Consider the following 24,081-nt stretch of genomic DNA (forward strand, 5'->3'; position numbering starts at 1 on the left):
AAGAATAAGTATCGGCCTAAACTGAGGAAAATTTTTTTTTTTATATATATGTTTTTGAGGAATATTTATTATAGCAAAAAGTAAAAAATATTGCATTATTTTCAAAATTGTCGCTCTATTTTTGTTTATAGTGCAAAAAATAAAAACCGCAGAGGTGATCAAATACCACCAAAAGAAAGCTCTATTTGTGGGGAAAAAAGGTCGCCAATTTTGTTTGGGAGCCACGTCGCACGACCGCGCAATTGTCTGTTAAAGCGACGCAGTGCCGAATCGCAAAACCTGGCCTGGGCATTTAGCTGCAAAATGGTCCGGGGCTTAAGTGGTTAAGTATTAGGTGTCACTGACAAAAAAGACAAGCAATATAGCATTACAGCTGAGAATTATAGGGCTTATAAGCCGGGTACAAAGCATCCACAGGTATTTAAATGTATATATCTATTTATATATAGATATATATATATATATATATATATATATATATATATATATCTCTTTTTATGTGACAACACTGAATAAATGACACTTTACAATGTAAAGTAGTGAGTGTACAGCTTGTATTACAGTGTAAATTTGCTGTCCCCTCAAAATAACTCAACACACAACCAATAATGTCTAAACCGCTACTAACAAAAGTGAAAATGTCCAAATTGGGCTCAAAGTGTCAATATTTTGTGTGATCACCATTATTTTCCAGCACTGCCTTAACCCTCTTGGTCATGGGCATGGAAAGCTTGACGGGTTGCCACTGGAGTGCTTTATCACTCCTCCATGACGACATCAAGGAGCTGGTGGATGTTAGAGACCTTGCGCTCCTCCAACTTCCATTTGAGGATGCCCCACAGATGCTCAATAGGGTTTAGGTCTGGAGACATGCTTGGCCAGTCCATTACCTTTACCCTCAGCTTCTTTAGCAAGGCAGTGGTCATCTTTGAGGTGTGTTTGGGGTCGTTATCATGTTGGAATACTGCCCTTTGGCCGAGTCTCCGAAGGGAGGGGATCATGCTCTGTTTCAGTATGTCACAGTACATGTTGGCATTCATGGTTTCTCAATGAACTGTAGCTTCCTAGTGTCGGCAGCACTCATGCAGCCCCAGACCATGACACTCCAACTACTATTCTTGACTGTAGGCAAGACACACTTGTCTGCCACACACCCTTTACACCATCTGAACCAAATATGTTTATCTTGGACTCATCCGACCACAGGACATGGTTCCAGTAATCCATGTCCTTACACAGCACTGTCTCCTGTGCTCGGGGGGGTCGGGAGCTTGGTCTATGGGTAGGTTGTGTAGTCAACCCTTTGGATAAAATCTGGCAAGTCAAAGGTCTTGCTGCCCTCCTCAGAACAATGGGTATCCTTTAGAACTGAAACATATAGAAAGAAAAGGAGGGCGCACCGACCTTGTGCATTACCAAAGATTTTTTATCAAAAAATGTAACAAAAGTAATACTCACAAACAAGTGTTATAAAAAGGCTTATCAGTACTTCAGCAATTGGAACATGGGGCCAGATTCAAATAGGTGAGCAGATCTTTATCTCATTTACGTTACGCCGCCGCAAGTTTTTGAGGCAAGTGCTTTATTCAGAAAGCACTTGCCTGTAAACTTGCGGAATTCAAATTCCGCGGGTAGAGGGGCGTGTAAAATTTAAATCAAGCGCGTCCCTGGCGAAGGACCAATGGACGCAAGGACGTCATTGGTTTCGTCGTGAGCGTAACGTACGTCCAGCCCTTTTCTGAATCGACTTGCGCAAACGACGTAAAATTTCAAAATTCGACGCGGGAACGACGGCCATACTTAACATAGGATACCCCTCACATAGCAGGGGTAACTTTACGACGGAAAAAGCCGAACGCAAACAATGTAAAAAAAATGCGCCGGGCGGTCGTTCGTTTCTGAATCGGCGGAAATCCTCATTTGCATATTCGTTGTGTAAAAAAAAAAAAAAACGCCACCTAGCGGCTGGCCTGGAATTGCAGCCTAAGATCCGACGGTGTAAGACACTTACACCTGGCGGATCTTAGGCATATCTATGCGTAACCTGATTCTATGAATCAGGCGCATAGATACGACGGCCGGACTCAGAGATACGACGGCGTATCAGGAGATACGCTGGCGTATCTCTTTTCTGAATCTGGCCCTGTGTTTCTAGACACCTGCAACCTGGACCGGGTGTTAGCAGGAACCAGATGGCATTTTTCTGTTTGTCTCTTTTTTTCACTGGCTCTAATGTCTATGGCAGCTGGAGCGCATTGGCGTTCCAAGCCATTGTTTTCTCTTCCAGCCGGGCGTCCCTTTGTTACTCCTGCCCAGGGGTTCAGTGCATGGCTGCGGGGGGCGGTGGTGGCATCATTGTGCAGCTTGCAGCAGTTTCGTAATGCGAGGCTTTCTTCCTGGTGTGGAGAAAGCCTCTTGAGGGGGCGTGCAGGAGTGTCAGGACGCCCACTAACACACATCTCCTTTCTCTATCTGCAAAGTAGAGAGTGTCCTGACTTGTCTGCTCGCCCCCTCCCCAATCAAGAGGCTTTCTCCACACCAGGAAGAAAGGAAGAAAGCCTCGCATTACGGTGTTGAGTTATAGACAGAAGAACAGGAAGTGAGCATTTCTCAGAAGAAATAAGGACATTTAAAAGCAAAATCGAAGGATGAGGTAAGTGAAGGAGAACTGCTCTGAGGTAAAGGAAGCTATTTACACTGGTCTACATTATGCTTTATTAGTCATTCTCCTTTGTTTATTTTCTAGAAAAATGTATACAGCCAACTCTAATTAATGGGATTGTACATAATGGAAAGGACTCCTATAAAACATCGGAGACAGCTCAGTATAGCTGCTTTGAAGGATACACAACCAAAGGTGGACATAAATCTGAACAGATTCAGTGTTCTTCAGGTTCTTGGGATCCCACACCAGGATGTCTTCAGTTATCCGGTATGAATTTACCTTTTTCTGTTCCATGGCTTTATTTGTTGCAGTGCAGGATATCAAGTTAAAATTAAAAAGGTCAATTTATATATACATCTAAATATACTGTATACAGTTGAGCTCAAAAGTTTGCATACCCTGGCAGAAATTGTGTAATTTTGGCATTAATATTAAAAATATGACTGATCATGCCAAAAAACTGTCTTTTATTTTAAGGATAGTAATCACATGAAGCCATTTATTATCACATAGGGCCAGAGAGATCGGTGTATCTTTAGAGCGGCGTAGCGCATATGATATGTGCTACGCCGACGTAACATAGAGAGGCTCGTACTGTATTCACAAAGCACTTGCTCCCTTTCTTGCGCCGGCGTAACGTAAAATGGCCGGCGTAAGCCCGCCTAATTCAAAGTAGCATAGCAGTGGGCGTGTTGTATTAAAATGAATCGTGTCATAGCATAATTAATAACGCACGTACATAATTAATAATCAGAGAAATATTAATATCGCACGTGAATAATTAAGATAAGCTATAAAAATCTTTTTGTCTATATAAAAATTAACACAAAGAATAGCGCTGCGAAAAAGAGAAAAGTATTACATTTATTGATACAGAGAAGAAACTTGTATTACTCTAATATTTACAACTATAACATAAAGGATATCACTTGTTAAAACAGAGAGGATATTGCTGAATGCTGATACAACATACATGATAATATGGCTATAGAGAATTCAACAATAAGTAATGCTAAGTGGTAGAGAGAGACAGAGAGACAGAGGGAGAGAGAGAGAGAGAGAGAGAGAGAGACAGAGGGAGATAGAGAGACAGAGACAGAGGGAGAGAGAGAGAGAGAGAGACAGAGAGAGACAGAGGGAGAGAGAGAGAGACAGAGGGAGAGAGACAGAGAGAGACAGAGAGAGATTACATCACCAGTCTGTTAGGTCAGCTCCTTCATCATGCTTCAGTCTGCTTGGCCAAGGCATCATACACTGAACCTAGTCAAGCTGACTTGACTGTTTTTTATACCCCTGAGCCTGCATTTTCCTCCCTCCAAAACTCAAGTTTCCCACGGATACGATTGGATGACTTATGTTTCTTTTCAGAATGACACAAAAGGACCCCCCAGTGTGCATCCCCCTGTTATCACATCCTCTTGACATAGGAACTGTCTTGGAGTTTGCATATTTATCAACAACAAAACTTCTTGTGTGAGCACTACCTCATCCAGTTCCACACTTTGCATATCACAGGACCCCTGGCTTATGGAGACGCCTTGTCTGTCCGAGCTCTATACACACACACACACACACACACACACCTGGTATACACAGGCAATCTAAATGTGTGTTTTTTTAATCAGATAGGAGATGACAGAAAATTCTTTCAATACAATGAGGGGGCATTTCCTATCACATCCCCCCCCCCATTGAGGTAACATCCATATGCTGACATATGGTCAAAAACATGCTCCTCAGCTCACAGAGTAATCTAAAGACAAACCCAAATCACATTAATAAAAAACCTTGTAAAAGAACGACATACAAATTTCCTACAAATCTTAGAAATATGGATTTGAAAAATCTCTACCACAGTTCCCCCTGAAGTTCATCCTTGAACTTATGTCCTCCTTCAATGATTCGGTACCCACCCACAACGGCCCAGAAGCCCCGACCCTTCCCCCCACCACCACTGCGGCCTCTTCCTTTCTTGAACTCGCCGTAACTCATCAAGGTAGACTTGAGACAGTCCTGGTGCCTTTGAGACTTCCGATCCGAACCCTGAGTGTCTGTACTGCAATGTTTCATCGCCCCTCTGCATTGGAGGAGTGGAATTCCAAAATTGATGGCGGGATCCTTATATATTTAGTCCTGTATGAAAAGATGGTGTTCTGATTGTCACCATTGGATCGGACCACGAGGCAGCACTTTTTCAGCATGGTGAAGAAGGGTTTCGGAGTGTCTTATTCATGGCACGTTTGTCTTCCAAAAAAAAGATGTCTTGGTTGTCGTTATTTCTTCAGGTGGTGGTTGGGTGGGCCTCCAGACAGTCATGTATGAATACAAAAGGAGAACGTCAGTGTATAGTTATTGGAGGAATGTCAGACAGGATCAGTGGGGTGACTTTCACGACTATAAAGCCGTAGGTAGACTAGGGGAGGTAGAATTACTTTAAGACATGAAAACCTGGATGTCCAGGGATATTTTGGTCAAATGGGTGTACAATATGGCACTGGCGGGCAGGAATTCTCACACGCCTTAAAAACAAATTATGACTGAAGTTCTAGTTACATTATCCTGAGAAGATGTATGATAGAAGCCAACAATAAACTAATATTAAAGGAGGAAAGGAAGAGAGGTGAGTAATGAAAAAGAATATGGAGAATAGAAAAAAAACATAAAAAATAAAAACTACAGATTTAATGCTGCTCCAACCAAGCTCTCCAGTTTAGATTCCACTTTCGATTGTTAAAGAGCATTGAATCGGTATTCAAAAAAAGTAATAAAAAAATAGAACATTGTTCCGTTCAAAAAAACGACTCCTCTCTCCTACTAGTAATTGGTGGTATTTTTGCTGGTCAGGTACACAGATAATAACAAGAGAGAGATGATTTAAATTTGTAGAATTTGGGTAAACCTGACCGCACGTTATTATTACAAATTGAAGAGGCTTATTCCTAGATCAACAGGAAAAAATATAGTTCTAGGGTCCTCTATAAAAAAAAATTGACTCTTCTGCCCTATTGGTGTTCAACAGGTGAACATGATCATGGTCACTTAACAATGTACAAGTCGGGTTAAAAACATAAAAATGAAAATATTAAAATGAGCGGCTAAACAATGGTTGCCAACAAACTTTGTAGACTTTAGTCAAACCCAACTGTACTTCTTACTAAAAAATTTTTTTTTTTTTTTAGAGGCTCTTCCCCAAACCAAAGAATAATAATAAAAAATAATAATATATAGTTCTCCAATAAAAGGGCAATTAAAAACAATGCATTATTTATTCTTTTCTTTCCCGGTCTATGCACTACTCCCCCCTTCAGGTGGAAACAGTTCAAACCTTTTGGAACCTTTCTCACCTGAATGAAAAAAAAATAACTAAAAAAAAGAATAATGAAAAAATTAAAAGTAAAAAAATTATAACCATAACCCTTCAGGGAGAAAAATGAGAGAAAAAATAAAAATTAAAATAAAAATAAAAATTAAAAATAAAACTGACAAAAATAAAAATGAGAAATGAGAAAAATTGATTAAAAGTTACTAAAAATTGAAATAAAACCGAGAGAGAAAAAAATAATAAAAAAAAATAACTTTTACAAAAATTAAAAAATGTATAAAAATTAAAAGTAAAAAATTGTAATGGATAAAAAATTACTAAAAAATAAAAAATTTAAATAAAAATTACTAATAAAATTACACGAACATGATAAAAATTTAAACTAGGAGTATTAAAAAACGGTACATTTGTACTGGTCTGGATTGGAACAGGCTTCCTCAGAAATTTGTTTCTGAGTTAGTGGCTTGTTTCTCAGCATCTCTCAGCACATTTAATATTTAATCCTGTTGTCCAAAATCTACCAGCCAAGCCTTTAACTCAGCCCCAAATCCCAGAGGAAGTTTCTGTAGATGTATGGGGGTGTCAGGTTTGATATCAAGCCTTTTCTCTGGGGTAACAGGGGTACGTCCTTGTGTCCCGGCTATATCTATTCCCAGGACCGGGGAAGATGTACAGTTCAACCCGTAGGCGGAATATAGGGCATCATTGGGCATTTGATACCAGCACCAATACCCTTGCCCCAAGCATTCTACACAAGGTTGGGACAATTCCTCGGCATCCAGGAGACACGATCCCTCCCCGTGCCAGCACCGTTGTCTCATGATCCTATCCTGTTTCCCCCGACACAACACCACCCCTTCCCCTCTCCAGCACCCACCAGTATCAATCATTTGAGGTTGTTCCGACTCAGAAACCATCAGATCCTGATGGACTCGGGGGTGTAACACGGTAGCCCGCTATCTGTCCGGTAATTCCCAGAAGTTATTATTTGTTCCACCCCCTCCCCTTAGCGTATAAATCCCTTGAGACGGGTCTTTTTATTCACGCCTTGCACAAACTGTTGGCACCATTTAAATCCTGTTGCCCGAAGTTTAACTGCCTAACTTTTTTAATTCCTCCCCGAATCCCCACAGAAGTTTCAGTAAGTGTAAAGGGGATGTCAGGTTTGCTAAAAAAAACTTTCTTTGGGGCAACTCGGGGTGTAACCCGGGGTTCCGTCTATATCCATCCCAAGGACAAGAGAATAGGTACAATAGACTCCCCAAGGTAGTGTACCCTGCTGAGTACAATTCAACCTAATGCTGACAACAGTGCATCACTAGACCATCACCCATACCCCAGCATTCGGTATTGAGTACAACAGCACATATACCATTGAAACAATGACAAAACCCACAAAAACTCCATCCCCGTGACTTGATTTCAGTGACCATGCCCCACTACCACCTGGTAGGTCCAAGGAACACCCTAGTTCCATGACTAACACCCCATCGGTATCCTCTAGGACAAAGAAACAAAACTCGCCTATGTCCTAACTTATACCTAGGTGTTTCCTCCCCCGTAATGATCTTCCCATCCAGAACCCACAGTGAAATACCTTCCCAACATTCCTCCTTCACCACCGTGTCTTGACCTGGAATGCAAAAGACATCATGGTCACACTTCTGACAGGGGGAAATATCAACCTGCTCTCAGCTTCCGTACCCTCTGATCACATGTGGGTCACTTAGCCCCAAATGCACCAAGATAGAATCCCCAGTCAGTAAGCTCATTGATGCCAACATATCTACCGACCGAGTCTGCACTTCCATATATGAGATCATACAGCACCTCATTTCTCACAATCCAAACCAGTACAGCCCATCCCGGCATTTGACTATCATTTTGGATTCGTGTAAGCGACGAGTTTTGTCAAAGTCTTACTGAGTGGTGATGCGAAATCCTCAGGCTACCGCCCTTCATACAGAGATTTGTACAATCAGCCTTATACTGGTCAATACTCCGCCTGCCCCTGCATGTACGCCAGAGCCAATGACATATTTTTGTTCTATACCCTTTCATACTCTCTTCCAACCTCTTAACATGGTCGATAAAATCGTGAGCCATATTGAACTGGGTTTTCATGTAACTTTGTTTGCATGTTGTCACAATTGTCACCAATCTCTCTGAGCAACAAAGCCGTGCTTATTGTCTGAAGCCATGGCTGCGGGTCTGTTCCTCAGGAGACCGCTGTCCACTCTATTACTAACACCCATCCCAGCTCCTATTCCCCCTATATAGTGCTGAGTACACCCCTCCTCTGTTGGGTTACTCCCCAGAAATAAGCGTCCTGCGTGAACCTTATGCTGTGTCTGCACATCTCTGGGAGAAAGCCACTGGTCACTTAACAATCACTTGATTCAGCGTATACTCGGCACATACAGGGTAATAGTCTTATCAACCACTCTGTACCCTGTTAGCCCGCGTGTATTCCCTTTATTTGACGGGGCATGTTCTTGTATGTAGTTACTGGCATTACTTGTGCAGGGATTCAACCTCTTAGGTGAGACATCAACTAGGTGTACCTCTCTCATGTCCAGTAACCGAAAGCTTCTTTATAGGACTGCTAAGCTTGAGACACAGCCTCTACGAGGAAGTTTTCACCCCATTGATGTATCACCTGGCACCCTCTAGTTTGGCCAACAGACCCCCGATTATGCATAGGTGCCAGTCTCCTGGGTACCTGCACCACATACATTTATGTCATACTAGTCACTCATTCCAACATTTCTTTCAATTCCTGTCTGGAGTCACAACCCTCAGAACAGGATGGACTCCAGGGTGTAACCCAGTAGAGTCTGATAGGATAGTACCTAACCTAACTGTGCTATATGCACAAAGTTCCGTCCATGCCCTTATGGATGAGAATAGAACGAGTTGGATTTTCCTAACCCTTCCCTGATATGTAGCCCAGGGCCTCCCAATGTGTTCCTGATTATCTCCAGCTCTATGGTGATTACGGTACCCAATGACCCATCTCTCACTCCCAAGACAGTCGCCATTGAGCCTCTCTTTACTATGGGAAATAGTCTGGATACCCGGATTGAAAACCACCTGCCACCAGGTACACCCGATCCCTCATAGAGGCTGCACACTTTCTCCCTCCTCTATCAATTCAGTAATTAGACCATGTTATCCTTCACCCCTACAAAACAAACTGCCCTCACCCTTCAGACAGGACTCCCATGAAAGACAGGAGTCTAGTGCCACCCTGGGGCACTGATATTCTTGGCATGCCAGTCACAGACCACCAATTAAGGTACACACGTAATCTAGGATAGAAAGGACACATATGGATATTAACTGAGGAGAATACTGCATGCCCACATATATATTGGAAGTGAGGGCCCTTGGAACAGCCAAGAGCTGGTATCACCCCATGCGATCTTCCTGCACCCCTTTTCTCCCGACACAACCCTAAACTATACAATCCGAGGCCAGACCTATGCACTTTCAACACGTATGCCACCAGGCAGGCCCTCGTACTATATGTCTGCCGGTAAATCTAAAAGAAATTGGAAAACAAGAATTGCATATAGTGTATCCAGCTCAAGGGAACGGGTGCTACCAGACACAACTGGCCAATAGACTAAGAAAAAAATTCCTTGTAGCACTGAGGCAATGCAACCTTGTACAGCCAGGCTTAACAGCGGGGGGGAGTTTAAGAAGTCCTAAAAACACAAGTCTGGCCAAAGTAACATCAGGATTTTACCTATTAGATCTATGGAACTACATGTGTCAGCATGGCTGATCTTTGGTAAATAAGAAAACAGATATGCCACGGATCTATGGCCGATCCATTTCAACCGCTGGAGAATACCCCAAAACCCTTGTAACACTAAGTGTGGTACCCCTGAATGCTACTTAGCCTACTATATGTGTTAGAGTGCCACCTATCCCCTGCAGTCTTACTCAACTTGTCATAAAAAACTAATACGCGGACCTCAGTTAGTTGGTTCTGCTATTCAGTGAATCAGAACATGTAACCCCCACTAGGTGGTCCAAAAACATAGCCAAATGGACTGACCACTAGGCGTTCTAACTAGATAATGGTCATGAAAACCTAAACCTTGTGAAACCCGACCGACTGACCAACATAAAGATTTCCTCTTATTCTGAAATCCTGAAAACCCAGTTATCGATTCTGAGGGATTAAACACAAAATAAAAGTTAGTAATAAACATTCAATTTTTTCTTAACCTGGAAACAAAAAAAACAATGGTTATATATCTGTAACTAGACATTAACATATAAAACACAAATATTCATTACTATATATTACATAAACCGTGCACTTTCTTTTAAAATACCAAAAATTGTTGAGCTCAACTTTTCATCAATATGTATTACTATAATACATATTGATGCCATATAGATTTTTATTTTATGGTATACCAATATTTCCCCCCTAAAAAAAATGTATTCACCATGGTTAAAAATGAGCAGTTTTAAAACAAACACATGTTTTATAAGTTTCCCTTTTGTCTTGCAAGACAGTCATACTTACCTATTCTGAGTACATTGGAAAACTTCAAAAAATTTCTTCTATGGAAACAAAGATTACCGTTAATACAAAAAAATACACATATATATATATATATATATATATATATATATATATATATATATATATATATATATAAGGCATCTTACTTTCGTTTTACCATTCACTCGGCTCACTCAATTTGCATGACAATACAGCTGTTCACACACCCTCACAGAATAGAAGGGGGGGTCATTCGGGCTGTCAGCACTGAGTCAGCAGCTGAGAACACACGTCACACACTCTCAGTTTGACTTGTGTCAGGGAAAGAGAGGGGGGGGTGGTTGCTCTGAACTATAGAACACCATTCCCAAGTTTTAAACCTTAACCAACACAAAACAAATCCTCATGCCATCACACATAACCTCACAATCCATGGATCTCACACATTTCCACACAACACATTTATCTAGGTCAAATATGACCTCAAGACCTTACATGTTCTATATCCTACTTACCCATAAACTCTGTTCATCATCACTTCTCTGGGGATGTGGATTCCCTATTAAAAATACTCACCTCATCAGTTCTGATATCCTACCATCCCTGCCCTCCAAGCATCTCGCATTTCTCTTAAAAATACCGTTTCCAGTCTAGCGATTCCCATCATTTATATATTTCACAGCCCAAGGTCCATATTTATCTATCATTTCTTCCCTCGGAGTCAAGTGGTAAGGTTCCCCACAGTTCGACTTCCTTTCCAAAGCGATTTGATTTCCCATCCTCTACGGACGAAGGACCTTGAGCTGTTCCGCAACCCTTAGAGGGCGCTTATCCCAAAGCTAGCTACACTTTGACATGATTGGGCCGGCGGGTACCTCCCCCGTCCACCTTTACCGATTTTTTTTCACTACTTGCCAGAACAATCTATGTACTGATTATAGTCCTTCAAAAAATTAGCCCGGAGATTTTCCAAACCAAATGGTTCAACCTCCCCCGCGGACTTTCCAAAGTATTCTAAAAGAAATGCTTACTGTACCACAGGGCTTCCCAAGCGTTAAGCATGATTAGACCCTATGATGGCTTGTACTACAGGAGGCAATTTTAACTGACGAACACCTAATTACACTATGATTTTTTCCAGTTACAATATAGCCAGTGTTTCCAGATTCAATTACACCGCTTACCATCCCCAGTTATTTGTTTAAACAGAGGAATAGATTCACATACATCCAGATAATTCAGTGTGATTTTAGTCTCCGTTTCCACTGATGCGATTTGCCATGCGACTTTGGATCCAAAGTCGCATTACAACTCGCAGCCCATTGATTTCAATAGCACCCATTCCAATCTATGTGGCTCAATGCTGCAGCGACCGATAAAGGTACCTGCACCATTTTGATGCGACTTCTGGATCAAAAAAAACGCATTCAAAGCCACACCACAGTCGCACTAAAGCTGCATTTCCAAATCGCACCTTGAATCAGGCCACATTGGAGTTGCACCAGTGGAAACGCAGCCCAAAAGCATAGGTGCTGACAACAACTGAAAATTAACATTTGTGAGATGGATAGGGAAGCTTTGCTCAACAAGAAACAGCTTCATTAAGCACCTACTATGGATCTGGCCTTTATCACAGTATACAGCAACCAATACCAACAATTGGAAAAGATCTTCAAAAAGTATTGGTCCATTTTGAAAGAGCACAGAACTTTAGTAGCGGTATTGCCATCACGACCCAGACTTACCCACCGCAGAGCACCAACACCACTAACACACCCCGTCCACAATGCACTCGATCCCCCCAGGGAAGCGAACACCTGTCCAGAACCTGAAGGACTCCACGGATGCCAGAGATGCCCACCGTGCAAAACAAATAAACCCCAGCCTCTGAGAAAAACTCATTTTTACTTGTAATAGCACCCATGTGACCTACGTCATAGAGTGCCGCTGCCGACTTCAGTATGTGGGCCGTACCATCAGACCCTTACGTGTAAGAACACGTGAGCACATCCAAAACATACGTAATGGATTCCCAAAACATAGTCTCTCTAGACATTTTGAGGAAAAACATCATAAGGATCCATCCTGCCTCACATTCTATGGGGTTGACATTATTAAAGACCACTGGTGGGGGGGGCAACAAAAAGATCCAGGTCTCACAAAATGAGACCCGTTGGATACACAGGTTGGGGTCTCTAGCCCCTCGAGGCCTCAACCTGGATAATGATTTGAACTGCTTTATTTCTAATTTTAATTTTTTTTTATCACAAGTCACTTCTCTTTGCTGGCCTGCACAGGGTCCTGACTTTATTCATTCATCTATTTCTCCTACTAACGTGGAGGTTTCTTGGACACCAACTATTGGTGGAGGTTCACCAACTGAGTCACATAGGTTTAACCACTTAAGGACCACCCACTGTATATATACGTCCTCTTTTTAAACATGGATATCTCAGTAACGGCAGCAGCTGCTGCCACAACTGAGATATCCATGTTTTCAGTGGGCAGTCCGGTAAACGATAACGGCGGTCTCCGCGGCGGATTCGCCGCGAGATCGCCGTTATCGGTGGCGGGAGAGGGGCCCCCCCCCCCTCCCGCCGCTTTTCCGCGCCCTCCGCCGCTTACCGGAGCCGTCGGTAGCGGCGGAGGAGATCCGATGCTGCCGCCTTGTGTGTGAGGACTTGAGTGAGGGCAAGATGGCCCCCACCCGTCCTCATAGCTCTGCTGGGCGGAAGTGACGTCAAAACGTCAGTCCCGCCCAGCCTCTTAAAGAGACAATTTTTTTTCTGTCATTTTTTTAAATGACAAATTTTCCTTTTTTTTTTTTTTTTTTTGCATTTAAGCCTAAATATGAGATCTGAGGTCTTTTTGACCCCAGATCTCATATTTAAGAGGACCTGTCATGCTTTTTTCTATTACAAGGGATGTTTACATTCCTTGTAATAGGAATAAAAGTGATCATTTTTTTTTTTTTTTATATTTTAGTGTAAAAAATAATAAAATCAATAAAATTAAATGAGAAAACAAAAAAAAAATTTTTTTAAAGCGCCCCGTCCTGACGAGCTCGCGCGCAGAAGCGAACGCATACGCAAGTAGCGCCCGCATATGAAAACGGTGTTCAAATCATACAAGTGAGGTATCGCCGCGATCGTTAGAGCGAGAGCAATAATTATAGCCCTAGAGCTACTCTGTAGCTCAAAAAATGCAACTTATAGAATTTTTTAAACGTCGCCTATCTAGATTTTTAAGGGTAAAAGTTTGACGCCATGCCACGAGCGGGCGCAATTTTAAAGCGTGACATGTTGGGTATCATTTTACTCGGCGTAACATTATCTTTCACAATATATAAAAAAATTGGGCCAAATTTATTGTTGTCTTATTTTTTAATTCAAAAAAGTGAATTTTTTCCAAAAAAAGTGCGCTTGTAAGACTGCTGCGCAAATACGGTGTGACAAAAAGTATTGCAATGACCGCCATTTTATTCTCTAGGGTGTTAGAAAAAAAAAATATATAATGTTTGGGGGTTTTAAGTAATTTTCTAGCAGAAAAAAATGTTTTAGTCTTGCAAACACCAAATCTGAAAAACACCTGTGGTCTTTAAGTGGTTAATAACCACTACACCCACACCTTATTGAATATTAATCATTATAGTGGCGCCAACGCCCCACTGTTTATTTACAAAAGCATAAGTGTGTTTCACTCACAAAGATTGGCCTAATCTTATTCAAAGGGTCAACTGCATAGAGGCACACTTGGCCAGATTCACAGTCAGCGGTGTAAATTTGTGCGGGTGTAACGTATCCGCTCTACGCTACGCCTCTGCAACCCAGACGGGCAAGCGCTGTATTCTCAAAGCACTAGCTCCGTAAGTTGCAGCGGTGTAGCGCAAATCAGCCGGCGCAAGCCCGCCTAATTCAAATTTGGATCAGGGGGGCGTGTTTTTTTTGTAAATCTACTGTGACCCGATGTGATTGACTTTTTTGCCGAACGGCGCATGCGCCGTCCGTGGAACCCTCCAGTGTGCATTGCTCCAAAGCACGCCGCCAGGACGTCATTGATTTTGACGTGAACGTAAATGACGTCCAGCCCCACCCACGGACGACCTACGCAAACTACGTAACCCTTTCAAATTTCGACGCGGGAACGACAGCCATACCCAACCTTGGTACGCCGCACTTATGCCTCATATAGCAGGGGCAACTATACGCCAGGAAAAGCCCAACATCACTTTACTGCGTTGGCCGGGCGTACGCTCGGGAATTCGCGTATCCAGCCATTCTGCACACTCAACGCGGAATTCGACGGAAGCGCCACCTAGTGGTCAGAAAAAAATAAAATAAAAATATGCAGTTACGATCCGACGGTGTAAGAGACCTACGCCTGTCGGATCTAATGGATATCTATGCGTGAACGATTCTAAGAATCAGGCGCATAGATACGACGGCTCGGATTAGGACCCACGGCTGCAATTTCATTCTATATATATATCTACATTATTCAAAATCAGTCTCATAAACACATTCGCATAGACAAAAAGAAAAGGTTAAATTCTGAAAAGTCAGTTTGTTGTTAGGCATTCAGACAGGTTAAAACAAAAACTCTTATCCCAGCTCTGTCTACCATACCAGAAATCATATCTTATCCAAACTCTAAACCCTCCTTTCACACGGGGCACCATTTGTCATAGCATAATTAATAACGCACGTACATAATTAATAATCAGAGAAATATTAATATCGCACGTGAATAATTAAGATAAGCTATAAAAATCTTTTTGTCTATATAAAAATTAACACAAAGAATAGCGCTGCGAAAAAGAGAAAAGTATTACATTTTTTTGATACAGAGAAGAAACTTGTATTACTCTAATATTTACAACTATAACATAAAGGATATCACTTGTTAAAACAGAGAGGATATTGCTGAATGCTGATACAACATACATGATAATATGGCTATAGAGAATTCAACAATAAGTAATGCTAAGTGGTAGAGAGAGACAGAGAGACAGAGGGAGAGAGAGAGAGAGACAGAGGGAGAGAGAGAGACAGAGACAGAGGGAGAGAGAGAGAGAGAGAGAGAGAGACAGAGAGACAGAGGGAGAGAGAGAGAGACAGAGGGAGAGAGACAGAGAGACAGAGAGAGATTACCTCACCAGTCTGTTAGGTCAGCTCCTTCATCATGCTTCAGTCTGCTTGGTCAAGGCATCATACACTGAACCTTGTCAAGCTGACTTGACTGTTTTTTATACCCCTGAGCCTGCATTTTCCTCCCTCCAAAACTCAAGTTTCCCGCGGATACGATTGGATGACTTATGTTTCTTTTCAGAATGACGCAAAAGGACCCCCCAGTGTGCATCCCCCTGTTATCACATCCTCTTGACATAGGAACTGTCTTGGAGTTTGCATATTTATCAACAACAAAACTTCTCGTGTGAGCACTACCTCATCCAGTTCCACACTTTGCATATCACAGGACCCCTGGCTTATGGAGACGCCTTGTCTGTCCGAGCTCTATACACACACACACACACCTGGTATACACAGGCAATCTAAATGTGTGTTTTTTTAACCTCCCTGGCGGTATGATTCTGTCAGAAAAAACATGCTAAAAGCGGTACCATTATTTGCAAGGAAATTTGGCGTTTTATATTGTAGGTCTGTAATTTTTAGAAATAACTCACTTAAATCTGACCAAACAAGATTCTAATAGGCATCCCAGGTATGACATTTTTTTAAAAACAAAATTATAAATTATAATATAATAAATAATTATAAATAATTATAACAAATAATAATATAATTATAATAAAAATTATTCAATAATGTAATCAAATCAAAATCACTGAAATTTGCTCAGTTGCAGAATTGTTGCTGTCATTATTTTTTTTTTTTTATGACGAATTTCCCCACAAATCGCTATCGCACAATTCTGCAAGTGATTATAATTTATTATCGCTGTTTTTTAGCTGATCTAAAACTATTTTTGACATAAAGGGACACTTTTGGTTGCTATGGACAATCTACAGTTTGCAGGGAGAAAGAAACGTTTTTATTATATAAAATGACATGCATGACACAGGACAGACCACTAGGGACAAGGGGGGTGTGTTTTTTTTACATACAGTACTGTAATCTATAAGATTACAGTATACTGTATGTAATGTGTTTGTTTACTTTTTTGAATTTGGCGCCGTTCTCCGTCCCCGTGCGTCGTAACGTCGCAGGGAACGGAGATCGGCGTCACACGGAGGCACTGTGTGAATCGAGCGAGGTCCCGCTCGCTCACACAGCGGGGTGGCATCGCTGGATCCAGGGTAAGTAACTTTGCCTGTGGATCTAGCGAGGCAAGCCCGAGTCTGACTCTGGGTTTCCGCTCGCAGCAGGAAAATCTAACCCCGAGTCAGACTCGGGAAGACCGCCAGGCAGGTTAATGAGATAGGAGATGACAGAAAATTCTTTCAATACAATGAGGGGGCATTTCCTATCACATCCCCCCCCCCATTGAGGTAACATCCATATGCTGACATATGGTCAAAAACATGCTCCTCAGCTCACAGAGTAATCTAAAGACAAACCCAAATCACATTAATAAAAAACCTTGTAAAAGAACGACATACAAATTTCCTACAAATCTTAGAAATATGGATTTGAAAAATCTCTACCACAATCGTGACCCCATGTAAATGCATGGCCGTACAAACGGCGCATGCGCGCGCATGCTCAGAATCACGTTGCAAATACTCCCTAAGATACGACGGCTCAATGCGTACGACGTGAACGTAACTTACGCCCAGCCCCATTCACGTACAACTTACGTAAACAAGGTAAAATCCGACGGCAGTTCCGACATCCATACCCTAAATGACTTAGACCAGCTATTTGGTGGTTTAACTTTACGCCGGAAAAACGCCTTACGTAAACGACGTAGCTTACTGCGACGGGCACAAGTACGTTCGTGAATCGGCGTATCTAGCTCATTTACATATTCAACGCGGAAATCAACGGAAGCGCCCCTAGCGGCCAGCGTAAATATGCACCCAAGATACGACGGCGTAGGAGACTTACGTCGGTCGTATCTTGGCAAAATTCAGGCGTATCTCATTTAAAGAATCAGCGCATAGATACGACGGCGCACATTTGGACTTATGATGGCGTATCAGTAGATACGCCGGCGTAAGTCTCTGTGAATCTGGCCCATAGTTTTTTAAATCCTTTTTAAATTATAATAATAACCAAAATCACCCAAATGGCCCTAATAAAAAGTTTACATACCCTGGAATGTTTGGCCTTGGCACACACAGTTTAAAATGGCAATTAAAGGTTAATGTCTCACATTTATGGCTTTTTAAATCACAATTAGTGTCTGTGTATAAATAGTCAATGAGTTTGTTAGCTCCCACTTGGATGCCGCATACACACGATCGGTTCGTCTGATGGAACGTTTTCATCAGACGAACCGATCGTGTGTGGGCCCCATCGTTTTTTTTATCCATCGGTGAAAAAACTAGGAACTTGTTTTAAAATTATCTGATGGTTAAAAAAAAACGATAGAAAAAAACAATCGTCTGTGGGCACGTCCATCGGTTAAAAATCTACGCATTCTCAGAATAAAGTCGACGCATGCTTGGAAGCATTGAACTTCATTTTTCTCAGCACGTCGTTGTGTTTTACGTCACCGCGTTCTGACACAATCTTTTTTTTAACTGATGGTGTGTAGGCAAGTCTGATGAAAGTCTGCTTCATCGGATATCTGATGAAAAAATCCATCAGACCGTTTTCATCAAAAGAAACGATCGTGTGTACAGGTCATGAGGCATGAGGAGGTAGAAAAGAACAGTCAAAAGACCTGCGTAACAAAGTACAGGCATACCCCACTTATAAGTACACAATGGGTTTTATTTACTAAAGCTGGAAAGTGCAAAATCAGGCTCACTTCTGCATAGAAACCAATCCGCTTCCAGGTTTTATTACCAAAGCTTAATTGAACAAGCTGGGGTTAGAAGCTCATTGGTTTCTATGCAGAAGTGAGCCTGATTTTGCACTTTCCAGCTTTAGTAAATAAAACCCATTGTGTACTTATAAGTGGGGTATGCCTGTAATGGGACTTTATAAAGATGGGAAAGGATCTACAAAGATACCAAAAGCCTTAAATATGCCAGTCAGTGCTGTTTAATCCCTTAATAAGAAGTGGAAAATTCGGGGCTCTTTTTATACAAAGCCATGGTCAGGTAGACCAAGAAAAATTGCAGCCACAACTAGCGGAAGAATTGCCCTGGATACAAGGAAAAACCCACAGGTAACCTCAGGAGAAATACAGGCTGCTCTCAAAAAAGGATGGTGTGGTTTTTTTTTAAGGAGCACAATTCAACAATACTTGAACAAAAAAGAGCTTGCATAGTTGAGCTGCCAGAAGGAAGCCTTTACTGCGCCAAGGCCACAAAAAAGCCCAATGAGGCATGTCAAGTTTGTTGCGCATATTGTAACCAGGCTTTTTTGTGGAACTTGTGCAGTAAAGGCTTCTTTCTGGTAACTTGACCATGCAGCTATTTTATGTTCAAGTATCATCGTATTGGGGGGGCGTGGCCAGGACAGGCATGTGAGAGGACGCATCTCTCATAGCTCCCGGCGCTGATCCGGTATCGATCCTCCCCCGGCCACGATTCCGGTTCGACACCACCATATGCTGGAAGCCCGTGCTCCCAGGATCACAGCGGTACCACCACCGGCGTTCTGCACCAGGGGAATGACCCGCAAAGGACAGTCGGAGGCAGCGGGGATGGAGATCCAAAATGGCGCCGCCGCGCTGGCTGTGAAGGGGACGCCTCGTGGGGCAGACAAAACGGGGCCCAAACAAAGCAAGACTGCTAAGACCCAGGGTAAGGACCCCCCCAGGGACATGCTTTATTATGCCCAGAAGATGACTGGGACGGGGGGGCCGGAACAACCGTCCCGCTCGGGTGATGCGCACCACACTAGGCCCGCAGCACAGGAGGACACTGTCCCACTTTACTGAGGGGAGGAGGAGGACAGGGAACAAGCAGGCCCTAGGCCTGAGGATGAGCAGGCCGCAGACACACAGGCTGCGAATGCTGCGCAACCCACTCTGGCTGATATACTCAAAGCAGTAAACAAGTGTACAGCTTCTGTGGACACACTGAAAGAACATTTTGGACTGCTGAGGCAGGATATGCAGAAAATCCGCGAACGTACTACTGCCGTGGAAAGCAGAGTCAGTGAGGTGGAGGACCAGATGCAGCCCATGGCCCAGGACACCAGAGCTGCCTTGCAGATGGCTAGGGACGCATATGACAGGGTGGAAGATATGGAGAACCGTCTCAGATGAAACAACGTTCGTATAGTGGGTCTGCCTGAGAGGGTGGAAGGCAAGGACCCCACCATGTTTGTGGAGAACTGGCTGATTGAACTTTTTGGCAAAAATGCACTGTCGCCATTTTTTGCAGTGGAAAGGGCCCACCGAGTACCCTCGCGCCCACCACAACAGGGGGGCCCCCCTAGATCCATCCTGGCGAAACTACTTCACTACCGGGACAGGGAGGCGGTGCTGCGCCAGGCTCAGGAGCGAGCGAATATACAACACAACGGCGTCCGGGTGTCCTTCTACCCGGACTTCTCACAAGAGGTACAGAGGCGCAGGGCCAAATTCTTTGATGTGAAACGGCGGCTGCGAGCACTGCAACTCCCATATGCCATGCTCTACCCTGCGAAGCTCCGGGTGGTGGTGCGGGGTCAAGCCCAGTTCTTTGAATCTGCCAAGGAGGCCATGTCATGGCTGGATCGAAACGAGCAATCTTTGCAACGCCGAGTGCAGGAGGAAGGGGAGTGAAACATATGCAAGTTTGTCCCAGTTTATATCTTTTGTTTTGCCTCCAGGCACCTAGTGTGCACATGTTGGAAGAGCTATTATGCTTCAACGGTTGGCCCTTTTTCTTTTTTTCTTTTTAGGGGGGATCCCCTACTTTTTACCTGATTGAATCTTTTTATTTTTCCCTTTGGCCGGGGGACACAATGATTGGCGACACAAAGCGAGAAGAGCTGACCTTAACGTAAAGTGTACTGTGCTGATGGTTGATGTGACTGGAGTAAGTCGACGATTAGTCGCACAAAGTGTTGAAACCGCCCTGTTGGCGGTCCAGGATGTTTTAGGAGCCGTTTGGTCCACAAGTTTTACTAACTTTAATCTTTTCAGCCAACATATAAAGAAAGAGGTACAACACACCAGACTTGGGCCTTCAGCCCTTGTGCGAGAAACTGTGCAGGACAGGACAGGTATGGGGGGGGGTCCTATCTCCCAAACGAGGGGCCAGTCTACATATGTTTGCTTTCTAGTATACTGTTTTTTGATGATAGTGGAAGATACACATGGCTAAGGTATCTATTGTATCCTGGAATGTGAGGGGTATGCACTCTCCACTGAAACGCACGATGCTATTTATGTGTTTGAAGAAATTTTTACCAGGGGTGATCTGTTTTCAGGAAACACACCTGACAGCGGAAACTGTGTGCTTTTTGAAATACAGGTGGGTGGGTAAGGCATATCACTCTACACACACCTCCTTTTCTAGGGGGGTGAGTGTACTAGTGCACAATGCTCTGGATTTCCAGGAAATTGACAGTGCTATAGACTCAGAAGGTCGCTATGTGTTTATTCATTGCAAAATGGGTAATTTGATATGTGTCTTGGCATGTGTTTATATCCCCCCGCCGTTCACGGCAGCGGTGCTCCGGCTCCTCCTCTCTTTTTTGGATGGTAGGCCGGATGTTCCGCTGCTCGTGATTGGCGACTTTAACTGTTGTCTAGACCAGGTGGCAGATAGACACCCGGGCCCTGGTCCCTCTGCCCTCGCTAGGAGTACTCCCCTGGCGCGGTTGCTGCAAGAGGTGGGCTGGGTGGACATCTGGAGGCACCGTAATCCCGGGGTCAGGCAGTTCACGTGCTTTTCGAAGACGCATGGATGCCTATCCAGAATAGACCTGGGGGTGGGAAATTCGAGCATGCTTCCAGTGATAGCGGACCTATCACACAGACCCCGCAGTGTGTCTGATCACTCTGCCCTGGTGGTGCAGCTCTGCGTGGCACCGCAGGGGAGCCTGGTTAAGGCACCATGGAAGCTGAATGCCTTTTGGCTGAAGCTGATAAGATCCCATGTGGAAATAGAGGAGGACATACGAAGGTATTTTGCTGATGGGGAAGGAATGGAGCTGAATGTGTTAAACTGGGATGCTTTCAAGGTGTATTTTCGGGGCCTGCTTATAAGGGGAGTGAATGAGGTGAAGAGGGCCTCTGCTGCACTACTGATAGAAGTGGAGAACAGGGTCCAGGAAATGGAGCGGGCATATGTCGCTGATCCTTCGGACCTGACCAGGGAGGCCTGGCAGGCTGCTCAGTCTGCCTACCAGCAATTGCTCTCCTCGTCGGCTGAGAAGAAGAGGTTCTGCGATAGGGGCTATAAGATCAGGGTTAGGAGGGGTAGTCTCTCAGCCAGACCAGATTATGCAGGAACTGGCGGGTTTCTATGAGACCCTGTACAGTTCTGGCACGATGTACAACCAGTGCTACGCCATTTTGCTACAGTACGTGATGAAGCAGCATCCCCTGAAGATACGGGAAAGGTGGGAGGCGGATGCGGGTGAGCTGGATGGGGAACAATGGGAAGAAATCTTTCAGGCAGTAGGCAAATGCTCGCTGAATGTTTCACAGAGGCTCACACAACTGTATATTTTGCTGCGCACTTACTATAACCCACACAGGCTCCATAAGATGAATCCACAGCTTGATCCAACCTGTACCAGGTGCAAAAGAGACCATGGTGATCTGATCCATATGCTGTGGAGATGCCCAAAGCTCCACACGTATTGGGCGGGAGTTGTGAGTACCGTAAATTCAACATTTGGCGTGGCTCTTCCACAGGACCCGAGGGCTTGTCTCTTGGGGGCTCTGGAGGAGTACGAATGGGAGGAAGCGGACAGAGAGGCGATACACAGGGTTCTGTTCCAAGCAAGGAAACTCATTATGGTTCACTGGAGGGCTGAGGCTCCTCCGACTCTGGCTGAATGGATTAATAATATTGGGCTGGTGCTGAGGATGGAGAAAGTGGTGTATCAACACAGGGGTAATACCCACAAATTTGAGAAATTATGGGCTAAGTGGTTGGATGTGCCAGGTCTAGCCCCGGTAGACCTTGTGATGGATAGACTTTTGGGCATCAATGTGGGGTGAGATGGGGACGGTGCTACTTGGCGGGATGGTGATGTTTGAAACGGTTTGGGGGGAGGGGGCTCTACCTCCTGTCTATAAATACTCAACGAGTACTGGTTGTCTTAACCTCTGTTGTTATTTTGTCCCCTGTCCCCGCAATGTAAAGGGGACCTTGCATACTTTGTACCTCTGCAAACTAAATAAAATTTTGTTGGATACAAAAAAAAAAGTATCATCGTATTGTGCTCCCAAAAAACAACCACACCATCTTTTTCCAGAGTAGCCTGTATTTCTCCTGAGGTTACCTGTGGGTATTTCTTTGTATCCCGAACAATTCCTGCGGCAGTTGTGGCTGAAATCTTTCTTAATCTACCTGACCTTGGCTTGGTATAAAGAGATCCCCAAATTATCCACTTCTTATTAAATTATTAAACAGTACTGGCTGGCATATTCAAGGCTTTTGATATCTTTTTATATCCTTTTCCATCTTTATAAAGTTTCATTACCTTGTTTCGCAGGTCTTTTCTGCTCCCCGTGAGAGCTTACAAACTCATTGGCCCATATTCACAAAGCACTTACGCCGACGTATAACACGTTACGCTGACGTAAGTGCCATATGCGCCGGCGTATGTGTGCAGCAGACCCACGAGCCAACATGCGCCTAAAAACAGGCTACACCCCGCCGACGTAGCTTGCACATGCCGGCGTAGGGTGGGCGCACATATGGGCTGGGCGCAGGGTGCTGCTCCCATTGATTAGCCATTCAAACATGCAAATGAGGGAAATACGCCGATTCACGAACGTGCGTGTGCCCAGCGCATGCTACGTGAGATCTGCGTAAGTTGTACGTCCGGCGTAAAGTTATTCCCCATAAATGAGGTGCAACCCGGCAACAGACATGCACAGGTCTGCACCAGGGAACACAAGCCGGCGTATTGTGCGTTGGACGTGTGTCTGGCTGGGCGTACTTTATGTTCACGGTGTACGTGGTGATCCGACGTAGCTTAGGCAGTTGTTCCGGCGTGGTTGTGAGCAGGCGCAGGGGGGTGCTGTGTATGCGTCCACGTCACGGCGCATGCGCAGTTTGTGATACGTACGTGTCTGGCGCTCGGCCCATCATTTGCATGGGGTCACGCCCACTTCCACCTACGCCGGCGTGCGCCTTCGAAACCTACGCCACTCTGGCGCAGCGTTGGGAGCACTGGCTTGCTGAATGCAATGCTTGCCTCTCCACGCTACGTTGGCGTGGTGTACGGTGTTTGCTCTACGGCGGCGTAATGTGCGCCTTGCTCTCTGTGAATCTGGGCCATTTACTATTTTATACACAGACACTAATTTCAAATTTAAAAA

General features: G+C 43.9%; 1 protein-coding gene across 1 annotated transcript in view; it reads left to right on the forward strand.

Annotated features, from left to right (window-relative positions):
- The window catches only part of LOC120945571 (coagulation factor XIII B chain-like), an 86,577-nt gene that overhangs the window by 9,735 nt on the left and 52,761 nt on the right, over window positions 1–24,081 (forward strand). The window contains exon 3 of the mRNA XM_040359835.1: window positions 2,747–2,932. Coding sequence (XP_040215769.1) covers window positions 2,747–2,932 — 186 coding nt within the window. The remainder of the gene's footprint in view (window positions 1–2,746; window positions 2,933–24,081) is intronic.

Source organism: Rana temporaria, chromosome 7 (assembly GCF_905171775.1).
Source record: "Rana temporaria chromosome 7, aRanTem1.1, whole genome shotgun sequence".
Classification (NCBI taxonomy): Eukaryota; Metazoa; Chordata; class Amphibia; order Anura; family Ranidae; genus Rana; species Rana temporaria.